The 15,584-nt window shown below is 40.5% G+C and overlaps 1 protein-coding gene across 1 annotated transcript in view; it reads left to right on the top strand.

The window, feature by feature from the left end:
- Positions 1-15,584, top strand: part of RAPGEF5 (Rap guanine nucleotide exchange factor 5) — a 264,811-nt gene that overhangs the window by 142,330 nt on the left and 106,897 nt on the right. The window contains exon 9 of the mRNA XM_049785378.1: positions 3,940-4,065. Coding sequence (XP_049641335.1) covers positions 3,940-4,065 — 126 coding nt within the window. The remainder of the gene's footprint in view (positions 1-3,939; positions 4,066-15,584) is intronic.

Here is a 15,584-nt window from a genome sequence, read left to right as displayed (position 1 = left end):
TTAAGCTCTCAGTAGAAAGATCGAATTAACTATCCCTTTGGGGATGGATTCCAGAGAGTTTTTATGTCCTTGAAATTTAGTCTCCTAAAAACTGTGGTTGCCATGCATTATATATGTATTTTGATCTGCCTATTTGGCCATTTTTAACTTCTCTGGTTTATTTGGTTTTAGGTGTTCAGGGGTTGTTCCTGGCTCTGTGCTCAGGAATGTCCCTTAGTGTTGCCTGGGGACGTCAGGAATTCAAACCAGCCAGGACTGGCAAGATGTAAGGAGGTTATCTGAATCCTTGTATCTCTGACCGCCCCCACCCCACAAGGTTTTTCTATCTTTAATGTTTTTAAACAGTGATTTAGAGAGTTGCATGACTTCTACTTGTCCACCAGATGGTGCCATATTTGACATAATTTTATTTGGTTTGATTTTTTTTTTTTTAATCTTTTACCTTTGTTAGCTTCCATAAGATATGAAATTTTGTAACTACAATAACGTTTGTAGCAGGGTTAGGGAGGCAGCACAGAGAGGTCGCTCTGCTCTTGGGCTTCTTAAGTATCTTTCCACACTTGACCCCTTTCTTTTCTTTATTTTTCTTTTTTAAAGGTAGGGGCCATCCCTGGTCAGGGATCATTCCATTTGATCCCTGGAACAGGGATCAGACTCTTGTTGGCCATGCAAACAAGTTCCTGACTCTATGTACCATCACTCTAACCTCTTTTTGATACACACCCCCTTTTTTTTGCCCAAGAAATGGAACAATAGAAACACCTCAGATTTGTGATGTGGTTGATTTTTCACTGTTTTTTTTTTTTAATCATTGATCATTCAGAGACCTTTTCCTGCTTTCACTAGTGCAGTGCTTCTCAAATAGTGGGGCATACCTCCGTAAAGGGGGGCACGTTTGACCTTGGCAAACACTGTCATAACAAGCTAAGCCCCGTGTTGATGTCTCTGTATGTCTCTGGAGCTGACAGTTGCTGTGTCCTGCTTCAAACCCCGCTTCGAAAAGCTATGCCTTGCAAAACGTGCTCATTGTAGCCATGAATTCAGACAACACCTCTGATTAAAAACTCAGCTCAAATTATTTTATATATTTTTGTTTTGCAAGTTAAAGTTTTTTTAAATAAAGATACTATTTACAGTCGTGCAAGGGGGGGCGCGAAAAATGTTTTCTTCTTCCTAGGGGGGCATGACAGAAAATAATTGAGAAGTACTGCACTAGTTTGAGCTTCATTTCTGTGACAAGACCAGACAGCATCTTAGGTTCGAGTCACTCATCCTAAGAAGCATGTGGAGAGCAGGTTTTCTGTGGTTCTGTGGTCACAGCCTGGTGTCCAGCCTGTGTGAACCAATCCACTCCTTAGGTTACAGTCACCTTGATCATGGAGTTATGGTCTGTGCCCATTTCCCTGCCCTTTCACTTGTGTTTCCTAAATCTACCATGCCTCTGTGCCCAGCCTGTGGAGGGATGATGATTCTCCTTAGGGTCACGGTGACTCTGGTTCTTTTGGTTCTCTGAGTTAACAGTGCACTGTCTTGATGACTACATCCTTCCTGTTCCTTGGGTTCTTCTGGGGCAGGAGGTAAGGAACCTCCTGTCACTATTTTGTTCCTAGACTCTGCTTCACATACACTTGTGGGCTGGAACAATGAGAGCCAGTACAGGGGTACTTGCCTTGCACACCATCTATGGTCCCCTGAACTCCGGCAGTGATTTTTGGCTACCGAGCCAAATGTAAGCTTAGAGCAGCCCTCCGAGGGTGACTGCCAAGCAAACAAAATTAAATAAATACAATAATAAAGTTATGCTCGATAATCTGATTCTAATAAAACATATTTTTCTCATAAAAAAAGGAATCTAAAGTTCTTACCCTATGATACTGAGAATGTTTCAAATGCCTTAAAAACCTGTATTCACAAAGAAAAAAAAAGTGGTCACACTCTGACATTTCCTCTACTGCTAACATCCATTGTTTTTTCGTTGTATTTCTTAACTTGATTCTTATCGAAGTAACATTGATTTGTAGAAGTCTAAGCATATGTACCACACCACCACCAAATTTCATTACCCTCCACTCAGTAAACCTAGTACTTCAGTATGAGTTGAAGTTTCATGACTTCAGAGTTTTTCAAGAATGTTTGCAGCTTTGGCTCTCTGGCAGCCTACAAGTTGCCTTCAGATAAACTGAGCTCTAGGTCTAAGGAAACCTTGGAAACGAGCTGAAATACAACTTGCATGGGATATTGTACAACTAAACGTGAGACATTGGAGGAAGAATTCTTAGTTTCCTCTAGAAGTCTGGGATTTGGGCACTTCAAAGACGTGTTTGTCTCATCTATGGGTTCTAAGAAAAACAAAAGACATTATTGTAATAATGCCCAGAGACAACAGAGATGAGGGCTGAAAGGACTGGCTCTCTGATGTGAAGCTTAGTTAGAGAGATGACTATACTAACTATCATGACAGTGTTAATGAGTGAGAGAAGTAGAATGCCTGTCTCAAATACAGGCAGGGTGTGGGGAAGGAGAAAAATGTGGGACATTGGTGATGGGAAGGTTGCACTGGTGAAGGGGGGATGTTCTTGTTATGACTGAAACCCAACTATAAGCATGTATGTAATCATGGTGTTTCAATAGTGAAAAAAATGTTTAAAAGAGATGTTTTTGGTTTCCTTCCTAGTTGTTAGAAAAACCTGCTAGATAGGGAGATTCCTCTGCTCTTGGGAATGGAGATGTTGTTTCTTGGCATGAATGGCTCCATTTTTCTAATTCCCATCAATCAAATGGAGATCTTATCTTATCTTTAGACCATAAATTCCTCTGTTGCTGGTCCCTTCCTCATCACTGGCTACATGGCCATCTATAAGTTGTATTGCATAAAGCAGGTTCTATAGTTTATATGGCGTCTGCCAAGTGTAGATTTCAGATTTCCTTATTGGATCATGTCTTTTTTTTTTTTTTTTTTTTTTTTTTTTTTTGGTTTTTTTTGGCCACACCCGGTGACGCTCAGGGGTTACTCCTGGCTATGCGCTCAGAAGTCGCTCCTGGCTTGGGGGACCATATGGGACGCCGGGGGATCGAACCGCGGTCCGTCTCCTAGGCTAGCGCAGGTAAGGCAGGCACCTTACCTCCAGCGCCACCGCCCGGCCCATGGATCATGTCTTGATATACCAGCCTCAACCATTTTTTAAAGAATGAACAAAAATAATTGTATATAATAGAAAAAACATTTTTCTAAGTGAATTTCTGGACATTTTTCTTTAATATTACTATTAATTATAAGTCCTTAGACATAACAAATGTATATGATGCTTTTGGAATTGTTTCCAAACTCTGATGCATAAAATATTATGCCTGCTCTCTCAGTCTATTTATTTAATAAACTTTTCCACTGTATTTCATGTATTAGAAGTCTTTTGCTAATAATGCCCCATAGTAATTTTCCAGTTGTCACAAAAAATTATCTTAGGATCATCTTAGCTTGTGTATTTGTACATGGAATGATCTGGTGGAGCAAAAGAATTAGGAGGTTGTGTCCTGTTATTTTTAGTACTCTCTGTATCACTTCCCTCCTAGGGTGGTTCCTGGCTAACTTTCCCATGAGTTTTTAACCTCTTGCTGGGCTTATGTAACAGGAAACAGGCTGTCAGGAACAAATTGTGGCATATCAGGAGCACACTTCTGTGGCAAATATTTTAGTGTGCTATGCCCTTCATGCTCTTCAAGTAGACTGATAAGCTGTCTCAACTTCTGTCTTTGAGTGTAGCTCACTTTAATCTGTTCCTAGATTTCAATAATAGATTTTCAGTTTGAGAAAAGCAAAGCTTTTTGCCAGGACTAATCCACAGGAGAAAGATGAACTTATTATAAGGTGAACTTTGCAGTGGTGTCATGTCCTGGGACTGCGGATTTAAGTATATCTTCACTTTTTCTCCAACTTTGAAGGCGGGGGTGATGTGCAAGCTTCAGGAGAGAGATGACATCGGCCGGATTGAACTGGTCCAGAAATTGGCAAGAGAAAACTGTCAGTTTCTGCAGACGGAGAAAAAAGAACTGGAGAAATCTGAACACGTAAGCTCTTTTACTCTTGGGGATGCAGGATTGAAGAAAGGGAATTTCTACATACCTGTATGTTTGAAGGAAAAAAATATATTAAATTGTTTATATTGTAGGTTCCCCCTCCCATCTTCTTAGCTTATAGTTGATAGCTTTGCTTATAACTTACAAGCTAGTGGTTTATGACATTCGATTGATAAGAGAACTCTTCTGAGAAGGGAAACATGTAGAACCAAAGAAAAAAAAGCAAAAGTGTCTGTTTATGATTCCAATTTCATGGCTTTCAAGAATGACTTGGGGGAGTTTGGCCCTGTCAGATAGCTTTACTGAATGTGAATTTTGAGAGAACATTTCTGTGAACTTGTGTATGTGAAATCAGCAGTTGCTGATGCTTGACGCTCTTTCTGATCAGACCAAAACAGACCCACGATAAGAAGGAAAAGGCAGATTACTGATGCTCTCTGCAAGTGGGAGTGTCAGAAGGGAGTGTTCCCCAGATCTTATGAGTGTTTGTGTTCCAACAAAAGTTATATTGTTTGGGCATCGTTAAACCAGAGGAAAGGGACACGCTCTGCTCTGACCTCCTGAAAGCTGTTATTCAGACGGAACTTTAGAGCTGAGACCACTGTGAAGGGAGACAATGGAGCCACTTTCTTTTGCTAGACATTGTTGTCTGTAGACTGTAGGTTGTTGTTTTTAAGACCTCACTCTCAGTGCTGAGCCCTCCAGGATCGTTCACGCAAGGGAAAAATTCCTCGGAGCTTATAAACATGTTTTTCTCTTTCTTTCTTTTTTACCTTGGAATTTTATTTTCAACCCTTTCCAAAGAGGAAAAAGTTGCTTCATGCTCTTTCTGCTCCTAGGCCACCAATGCAAATGGCCAGAATTGTGCTAAGCAAAAGAGGTGTGCTGTGTGAGGAGGGCTGGCCGTTTGAGAACCAAGCACAGCCCAAACCACAACGTAGGCTGTCACAGTGGTATCTCAATGAGGGACGGAGAATAACGAAGCATTTCCAAAATTTTGTCACTGAAGTATTTCAGGAATGGCTGTTGGCTTTACAAGTTAGGATAATACTTTCCAGAGTCTTCACATTGCTACTAGGTCACCTTCAAAAGCATCAGAACTTGGTCAAGTATATTGAAAGTATCCAGAATATTTGGGGTGTCCATCTGCCTCCTAATGTTAGTCCTTCGAATATTTGGATTATGTGTGTTTCAGGTTGCTCAAACATATTCCTTTCTGTGCAGTTTAATCAAAAAAGCAACCATTTTCTGAAGGCTGCATTTTATTTACTGCAAGGTGAATGTTCTCTACATTTGGCAGTTCTGAAAGCAGGAGGATTCTGACCAGATGCTAGTATGACAACATGCCACATGAATTGTGAGCGTGTTTTCTCTTTGGTCCTTAAAATTAGTGTTCAATCCATTTATAATGGATTGCATGTTTGACTTAATGAAAGAGGGACAGTCTGGGAGCAGGACATAATTTTTCAAAATCAAACCATTAAGTATTACTTCCTCAAGATTGAAAGCAACAGGCTGATACCTCAACTTTCTACAGTTTTATACAGGAAAGTATTTGCCGTTTTTGCTTATGTTTATTTCAATCCAGAATGTTCTAGGTACAATAAATGGATCATATAATTACCCTTAAAATATGTAACAATACAAATCTGAACTCAATGTTGATCATTTATGATGCTTCAACATGAGACAAAATTTAGTGAGAGAAATTGTATTTCTTTGCTATAGTTACTTACTTTATCTTATCCTTAAATCTTTTAGATAAAAAATAGTAAGGTGCTTTTATTTTGGTTTTTTGTTTGTCTGTTTGTTTGTTTGGGGATTAAACCTGGTGATTCTCAGGGCTTAGTCTGACTCTATACTTAGGGATCACTTCTGGTAAGGCTTGTGAAGATCATATTGTAGCGCCAAAAGTCAAACCCAGATGGGCTATGTGCAAGGCAAGAAAGTACATACTGTACTATTTCTCCAGCCCTAACAGTAGGGGGTTTTATTCAACATGGATGTCTTAATAAGGATGCATCATTAACATCTATGATCCTGAAGGTTTGTGCTTCTGAGGGGAAAAATAGCATTTTGATAAGCATTGGAATTATAGTTCTTTCTATGTAGACTTTCTATAACTTTGCTTTTCCCATGGCTTTCTCCTTCAGTCTTATGCCAGTTTAACTAATCAGCTCTCAAAGTCAACATTAAAATAGAACTTCACTCTATGGATTACTTGATACTAGATGTTTGTGTTTCTTATAGTTTCATTAGGTATAAAGCACATCTGGCAGATTTTTTTACTGGTCTTTTGAGGCATTTGATGTGTGGAAGCCTTCACCTATGCATTAAGTTCACAGCATTCAGGAGAAAGAAGCAGCATTTCCATTGGTCACGTATTGAAAGAACACATTTAAAAAAATTAATATCTTTATTTAAGCACCATGATTACAAACATGTTTGTAGTTGGGTTTCAGTTATAAAAATAGGACACACCCCTTCACCAGTGCAATATTCCCACCACCAGTGCCCCCCCCCTCATGTCCCTCCTCTCTCACCCTCTGCCTGTATTCAAGACAGACATTCTACTTCTCTCGCTCACTACCATTGTCATGATAGTTGTTAGTGTTGTTATTTTTCTAACTGCACTCACCACTCTTTGTGGTAAGTTTTATACCATGGGCCAGTCCTTCCAGCCCTCATCTCTATTATCTCTGTGTATTACAACAATAATGTATTTTATTTTTCTTAAATCCCATAGGAAAGGACAGGTTTAGCGCCTGTCCTTGTGAAATCTCAGCTGCAGCACTCAGCGTGTCCAGAGGAAACTGCAGTTGACTCACCATAAACCTCAACATGCAGTTTCCTCTGCTTATTGTAAGAGTCACATTAAGGACCAAACCCTGGAGTTCTATACAGGTTTCCTTTTCTTTATAAGTGTAAAGTACTTTACCTCACCTACCATTCCTAGGTTAAGTAGACTACATAAAATTTGAGCCTCCAAATAATCAATGTAAATATTGATTCCTAAATTGCATTGTTCCTCCAGTTCCATGATGCCACATCCCTTTTTTATGTCAGTTTGCTCCAAATGAGAAAGCAACTGAAAGGACGACAGCACTGGGGAGACCTAAGTTTGATCAAATAAAATTTGCTGGTAGTACATATCATTATAAACTGAAGAGACTTTCTGCTTTCAGGGTGAACATTTCTAACATTTCCTTAAATTGGTAAAATCTGTGATTATAAAGGCATGAAATTACAAAAACCCTTTGCTCTTTGCTTCTTGTCTAAGTTGCTTTAACTTCTTTTTTTAAGTGAAATGCATAATGATCACTCAGAAAGTACTTGTTTGTCCTATTTTCTACTCACTGGGTATTGGCAGAATTAGCCAGCTCTCACTGCTAAGTGGTAAAGATTATTCCATGAGAACTTGAAGGAGGTAGCTAAAATTTGTCCCAAATTTGATATAGTAACACTTGAAAGAAATGACCTTTTATTGAACTGGAGAAATAGCATGGAGGTGGGGTGTTTGCCTTGCATGCAGAAGGTCGGTGATTCAAATTCCAGCGTCCCATATGGTCCCCTGAGCCTGCCAGGAGCAATTTCTGAGCGTAGAGCCAGGAAGAACCCCTGAGCGCTGCTGGGTGTGACCCAAAAACCAAAAAAAAAAAAAAAAAATGACCTTTTATAAAGGCGTCACAGTCCCTAGTCTTTAAGATTCTATCAGTAGAAGAAACATGTTACCAGATCTAGACCTTTGAACTTGAACTTAAAACCTGTCTAACGTCAGAGAAGGGAAGGGCGAGGAGCATGTTTCTGGCAGAGGAAGCAGCAGGAAGACACAGGGCTTGAGCAGCGGATGGTTCACATGGCATGAAGGTGGGTGGGCTGTAGGAGGCTCAGACTTGTGAAAGACTTGTTAAGCCACTGAGAGAGTTTGAACATGCCTTTCTGGCAAAGGCAAGCCACCAAGGAATGAAATTGATATTATTAGATGTTGTCTTCCTAAGATCTCTTTGGCATTGATTTAAAGGGAAAAAATGAGTGGTGAGGAGGAAAGCATTGAAAGAACCTAAGATGAGACAATGGAATGTAAACGAGCTATAACAATATGATGAGATATGATGAGATATAACAGCCATAGCTGTTAGGAGTCATTTCAGTGCTAAATTGGTTATGGAGGTATAGGGGTGTTCTGACATATTGAATATTATTTTAATTTGGAATGACATTTTTTTTTGTTTTTTGGGCCACACCCAGTGACGCTCAGGGGTTACTCCTGGCTATGTGCTGAGAAATTGCTCCTGGCTTGGGGGACCATATGGGACGTCGGGGATCAAACTGCTGTCTGTCCTAGGCTAGTGTGCACAAGGCAGGTGCCTTATGGCTTACACCACCGCTCCAGCCCCTGGAATGACATTTTTATTATAATGATAGGTATATAGGAATATTCTGATATATATATACATATGTATAATGATAGGCATTTAGGAATATAAGGGCTAGAACAATAGTACCACACAGGTTTGCCTTGCACATGGCTCCTATCCCTGAGCACTACCAGGAGTAATCCCTGAGCACAGAGCCAGGAGCAAGCCCTGAATACCACTGGGTGTGACACCAAAATAAAATTAAACAAATATTCTGTTAAGTACAAGGATGAGTAAATATCTAATAGAGCTTTTGTAAAAAGCTTTGTCAGACATTCACATTGTGGCTGAGAGCTGATTCATCTGCTAGATAAAGTACTATTTGCTATATGACCTCCTGAGCAGCACTAAGTAAAGCCCTGGAGGCCCCAGTACCATTGGCTGTGACCCTAAGGCCTCTGAGCATCAAGGGTGGTCCTGGGGGTCCCTGGCACTAAATGTCCCAATTAGCACCACCTCTTCAGGTCCTTGAATTTCTGGCCCTTCTAGAAACCAAACCTTGATTTGCTCTCTGCAGTATCTCAGGTATATGAGCTATAGACTAAAATATCCAGCATTAACAGATAGCTAGATGGGTCTTCTGACAATGGAAACAAACAAAACATTTTTTTTATACCAGGTTCTTTAAAATGCCTATTTATACTGGAAGAAAACAGAGTTCTCTCTTATGACAGAGGAAGAGTTGGACATGGGCCTTAATCTGGGTTTGTGGTTGGCATTAAGTCATTCAAACTGATGAAGAGCAAGATCTGAGAGATAATTCAGGGGTTACCACACTTGCCTTGTCCTTGCTGACCCAGCTATCACATATGGTTCCCCAAGCATCTGAGGAGTAATCCTTGAGCACAGAGCCAAGAATAAGCCCAGACTTTAGTCAGGTGTGGCCCCAAAACAAAAATTAAAACAAAACAAGTTGAAAATTATTCTTAGTGGGAAAAAAAGTATTAGACTACACACAGAGATGTCAAAATGTACTTTTTCTTTTCTTCAGATAACCAAATCTTCATGTCACTAAAGCATACCATGAGTGGAAAGGGAGAGAAAATGGTACCACCATTTTGAGCACCATCAGATCTGATCCCTGAGCACAGCCACTTAGAGTTCCAAAATCAAACCAATGAAATAAAAAAAGATGGGTAGGGGCGAGACTCGTGTTTAGTAAATTATATTATTCCAATTTGACAATGGAAGCTAAGCAGAAAGCTGGGCTGTGAGAACAGGCATGGATCTGATTGCCTCTGGAACAATTTCTAAGGAGATTGCCTTTCTCTCATCAGGCCTTGTGAGCAGACAAGGCAAGGTGACAGGGTTTCTGATTTTGTGAAGATGAAAGGATGACCAAAAAGCAGCCCTGGGGGCATGATCCTGAAGGAGATGTTCAAGGAAACAATAGCAATAGATGTGGGTGAAAATGAGACAGGGGCAGACTCACTGATGCTATATCTGAACTCAGATTTACAAAGCAGTTGCACTGTTCACTTTCCTGTTGTATCTATGGAACCTGCTTTCTGGAATACAGTGGGGCAAGTTAGCAGGAAACAAATTCTCCTTGGAGAAATGCAGTTTATAGACTAGAACTACCAGCCATTGGTTGAATAGAAATACCAAAAGCAGCACCTAAACTTTTAAAATTCTAACCCTGGGGGTCTTTTGGTGCCTGAAAAGGCTGGGCTCAGCAAGTTCTTCCCTAGAGACCCCATTTCTGCCTCTCCCCCCCTTCTTCAGTTCTTTTGTTAAGTCTGGGGACCCACCCTACTTCCTTCCCCTTTTCTAATTCACTCGTAACGTCTGTGTGGGAAGGGGCATTTTGGCAGGTTCCGAAACTCAATCTTTGCCTAGTCTGCTCTTGCCAGAGACAGGGTCCCTATCACTCAGCTGGGCCGGAATTTCCTTTCCCTGTTTCCTGGAGCCTCATCCTGGATTTTTGCTTGCGTCAACGAGCTTCTGATTGGGGGGAGGGGGGACTGGCAGTTTAGTGGGGAGACATAGCTTGGAACATTAGGGAGACTGACACTGCTAATAAGTTCCTTGTTAAACGTTGGTCTCTGCCATTTCCCTACTTCCATTTGTTTAGCTACTTTATTTTCTAAACTGCAAATATCAAGTTCAAGACTTCGTATTCATGCTAGTTGATATGCATAAACGAAACATGTTAACATTCGATGTTTAAGGCAGATAAAACTAAATACAGTGTGGCCACTACTAATAATTTACTTTAAAAGCTACTTAAAGGCAAATCGAATGTTATCACATTATTGCTACAATAACTAGTATCCTATACAATTAAATATAATAATTATAGAAAAATAATAACAGCACATCAGTAAAGTGAAAAAATCGTAGAGTTAAAAATGTTCTTTTTCTTCATAATAAAGTCCTTAGTCTTTGAGTTTGGTACAAAGGCAACTTTTAAAGATAAAAGGCTTTCTTGAGTGACTTGTTCTAGTTTATTTTTTATCAAGATTAATAAGACAACAAAGGAACACAAAAGTGGTAGACGATAGTTCTCTAGTCCAAGAAATTTATGAGCTAGCTTGCGGGGGGGGGGGGGGGCGCTATACATAGAAAATAGGGAAAGTCTCTTTTTTTGTTGTTGGTGTTCTTGTTGCTCTGGGTTTGGGGTCAAAACCTACAGTGCTCAGGGGCTCAGTGCTCAGGGGTTGCTTCAGGCAGTTGTGGGAAATTGAACTAGGGATTCCCACAAACAAAGCAAGTGCTCAGTCCTGAGATCCAACACCTCTCCCCAGGAAGTCTCTTCCCACATTAAGGTGAACACTGGGGATAAAAAACAAAACAAAACAAAACAAAACTGTTTAAGACAATGTGCTAGGGTTTATTTTTTTTTTCCCTTTTTCTGTAGAGGGATTAGTTTGGGGCCACACCCAGTAATGTTCAGGAGGTACTACTGGCTCTACACTCAGAAACCCAGAGGACCATATGTGGTGCCAGGGATTGAACCAAGCCACATGCTAGGCAAGTACCTCACCCAATGTTTAATGCAGTGTTTAGTTTCTCAGGAATCTAGAGAGAGGGGAAATACTTCTAGTAAATATATTCCACAGTTATGGGAATCCATGCACTTCTTTATTCCACAGCAGGTTTCCCAAGTTAGGTTCACTTCTTGGCTCTTTAAATTCTGCTTTGCTGGGGACTGGTTTTCTCCGGAAAAATGGCGGCTCAGCTGCGGGTGGAAGCTGGCACCACATACAGGCTGTCTGATACAGCCATCTGCTCATTATCTATATTTTTAGGTTCCTGCAAGAAGCCATTGTAAGTGCTGGCATTTTTAAAAAGTAATTTCAGCATTTTGAAAAAGGGGAATTTTTTTTTTACCATGCTATTTATTTCTGAGGATATTCATGTTTATTCTAAAAGGCCCAATTAAAGAAAATTTGATAACTGAAATTATCAAAATTTAGTTCTCAAAGGATCCAGTGTTCTCCCCGTCATAGATGCTGCATCCTGGGTCGGATTCATATTTTATTCCCATCAAATGAAAAGTCATATCATCTCTGTTATGCTTGAGAGATTATTGAAGAGGGAAGTACTAAAAAAAAGTTGTAATTTTTTTTTTTCTCTTTGGATTTTATACCTCTTGGTAGTAGGTTTTTTCCTACACACAATGACCTTTTGTTATTTCTACCTGATACTCACAAGCCTGATGTGCACTGATATAGCTAAAGAAAACTATAGGCACTGAGAGATAGTACAGAAAGTGGGTCGAGAGTTTGCCTGGCTTTCAGACTACACTGATTGAATCCTCACATCCCATATGGTTCCCTGAGTACAGCCTGGAGTGATCCCTGATCCTAGAGCCCAGGAGTAAGCTCTGAAGACTACCAGGTTTGACTCCCAAACAAGAAAAACAAACAAACAAAAATAATCAACACTTTTTAGAGGAATCAGGTAATGCTGGAAATCTTGGATAGTTTGGTTTTACTTGGGCATATAAGGGCGGCATTAAAACCAAACAAGAGGGAAATAATGGAGAATACTTCATGGTAATTGCATAGTAGTGAGGTGGGAACAAATAAAATCCTGAAGAGAGAGTTATCAAGGAACATGGAGTCCCCAAGCCCAAGAGGAGTTAACACTCATAGAAAAACTGGGGGGCTGAGTTTGTGGTGCCCTCAGCTGTGAGTGCTATAAGGGTGCTCTGGAAACCTGTCATGGACTCATCCAGTGAGGTATCCTGAGGAAGAGACAGTGTGAGGTGGGAAGGAGCACATATCTGGCATGCACAAAGCCCTGAGTTTGATCCCAGCACCCACAGCCTCTCAAGCATCACTGGACTTAGCCCTAGTGACTCCCTGAACACCACTTAGGAGCACATCTCCTCTGTTAAACAGCCCAGAATCTGGCAGGTGAGAAGAGTTCTAAAAGAAATGAGATGGTGGGGCCGGAGAGATAGTATGGAGGTAGGGCATTTGCTTTGCATGCAGAAGGACAGTGGTTCAAATCCCAGTGTCTCATATGGACCTTGAGCCTGCCAGGAGTGATTTCTGAGCGTAGAGCCAGGAGTAACCCCTGAGCGCTGCCGGGTGTGACCCCCAAAAGATATATACATAAAAGAAGTGAGATGGCTGGGTAGTCTGGCCCAAGCAAAACATGTATGGATGTGGAAAGAGAATTATGTAATTCTGGAAGCAGAATTGAATGACTGGATCTGAGGGGACCTGGGTATGGGGTTTGCACATTTTGGTTAACACCATCCAGTCATATATGTTCACTTGATTTTGTTTTCTGGGAGTCACACAGAGCTATGTTCAGGGCTTACTCCTGGCTCTACCCTCGAGATCACCACTCCTTGTGGGCTCAGGGGCATAGATAGAGTATGGAGGGACTGAACCCAGGTTGGTAGCATGAAAGCCTACTGCTATGCTTTCTCTGGTTCCTGTATCTTCAGTTTAAATACATTTTCCTCTTTTGATGTTTATCGCTGGTTGATTCAAAGTTTGGTGATTTTTTTGAGTGATTCAGATTATTTGAACTGATGAAAATGAGAAAAAGGAGTTATGAAAGCTTTCCATAGGATACAAAGAATTCACTTTTCTTTTTGTAAAGGGAAGTGGGTGGAAAGGGGAAAAAAAATCCATCTGGCATATAGCAGCCTGAAATGTTGTTTTAAGCTAGTAAAAATAGAAGATTGCTGAAAATATCATAGCAGAACATAACAGACTGTGGACAAGTGTACAATACAGATTTTTCTAATAAGCCACGTCAAATACCCATATTTTATTTAAAACACGGCCATCTTCTTGTTTGTTGTTACATAAGACCTGATTTTATCTTTTTTTTTTTAAGCTTCTCATCATTACCAAAACATATAGGACTTGTTTGTTGGGCCTCAAGACCAACAATGTAGGGTCCGGAGAGATAGCACAGTGTCGTTTGCCTTGCAAGCAGCTGATCCAGGACCAGAGGTGGTTTGTTCGAATCCCGGTGTCCCATAGGTCCCCCGTGCCTGCCAGGATCTATTTCTGAGCAGACAGCCAGGAGTAACCCCTGAGCACCGCCGGGTGTGACCCCAAAACAAAACAAACAAACAAACAAAAAACAAACAACAACAACAACAAAAAAGACCAACAATGTAGTGCTTAAAATTACTTGTAATAGATTCTCCTATTGAGTTGTCCTTTCCCAATACTTTCTCCCTCTTTGAAGACATGGAGAAGTTAGGATGTGACCTATCTCTTCATTTATTGTACATTTGTATGCATTGGTGCGAACAAGGCTCAATGATTTTGACAAGCCCTTGTAAATATCCTCTTTGTTCAAGTTCCAGGAATGGCTGAGCATGATTAAGAGAAGCTGAGTCAGAAAAAGAGGGATTAGGGGCTCTTGGAGATCTGAGAAACACCTAGAGGAGAAAATAATGGGATATAAAGATAATTCAAATAGCAGGAAGTAGCTTGGGGGTAGGGATTTGTAGGGAGTTATAGGAAAACTTAATCATTGGGACTTACCTTGGTGTTCTTGAAGGTAGGAGTTGAGAGGAAAATGTCAAGGTAAAATTTTGACCCCCATAAAATTTGGCTTCATAAAGAGGGGACAGAATGACACTTTATTCAGATGATTTTTGAAACCTTTTGTGATCTTGCTTTGCCTAAGATTTATAGAGGTTAAAAGCAGCTTTATGTTGATACCCTTGTAAATAAAAAATCATAATGGTCCTCAAATGGTGCAATGCATAATAAAATCCCAAACTGAATTTTATGGTTGATGGATGCTATCTCCCTGCTAAGTGAATTCGTTGTAATCACAAGCTGTGGAATTGTGATGATGCGTTATTTTTTACAATCTATCTGAGTACTCTGGCTTTTTCCTCTGAGAATCATGGGCATTAAGAACTTTAGATATCTGGTGTCTTGATCATTGGGGTAAGACAATTTTTTTCTTAAAACCTGGCACCTGTTTAACAGGAGCAATAATGAGCAATAAGTACTGATCTAGTCATTCATGCACTTAGAAATCCATTAATCAGGGGCCAGAGTGATGGTGCAGTGGTAAGGCATTTGCCTTGAATGCGGCTGACCCAGGATGGACCGTGGTTCAATCCCTCAGTGTCCTACATGGTTCCCCAAGCCAGGAGCGATTTCTGAGCTCAGAGCCAGGAGTAACCCCCGGCCCAAAAAAAACCCAAGAAATTCATTAATCAGAGGTAAATGTTAAAATATTCCCTGGGACCAAAGAGGTAGCTCACAAGGCTGCAATGAGTGCTTTGCAAAATAGGAGGACTGGATTTGCTCCCCAGCACTGCATGGTACCCCACCACCACGATTCACCACCAGGAGTGATCAGCATACCAGGAGTAGCCACCACTAGTTAAGACCCAAAAATTAACCCCCCAAAATATACAGATAATATCCTAATAAGAGAGGTAAAGTTTAATTTTCTGACCAAAATCCAGAAAAAATATATAGTTTATTAATTAGTATTCACCAAAGTTATTTCACATTTACTTGAAAAGTTGTGATTTAAGACCAGAGAGATCGTACAGGAGTTGCGGTGCTTGCGTTACAGATAGTTGACCCCGATTTAGTCATCGGGATCACTTGGTCCATTGAGCATTACTGGTTGGAGCCCTGGAGT

Source organism: Suncus etruscus, chromosome 13 (assembly GCF_024139225.1).
Source record: "Suncus etruscus isolate mSunEtr1 chromosome 13, mSunEtr1.pri.cur, whole genome shotgun sequence".
NCBI classification, from domain to species: Eukaryota; Metazoa; Chordata; class Mammalia; order Eulipotyphla; family Soricidae; genus Suncus; species Suncus etruscus.
This window is presented reverse-complemented; position numbering and strand designations above follow the sequence as displayed.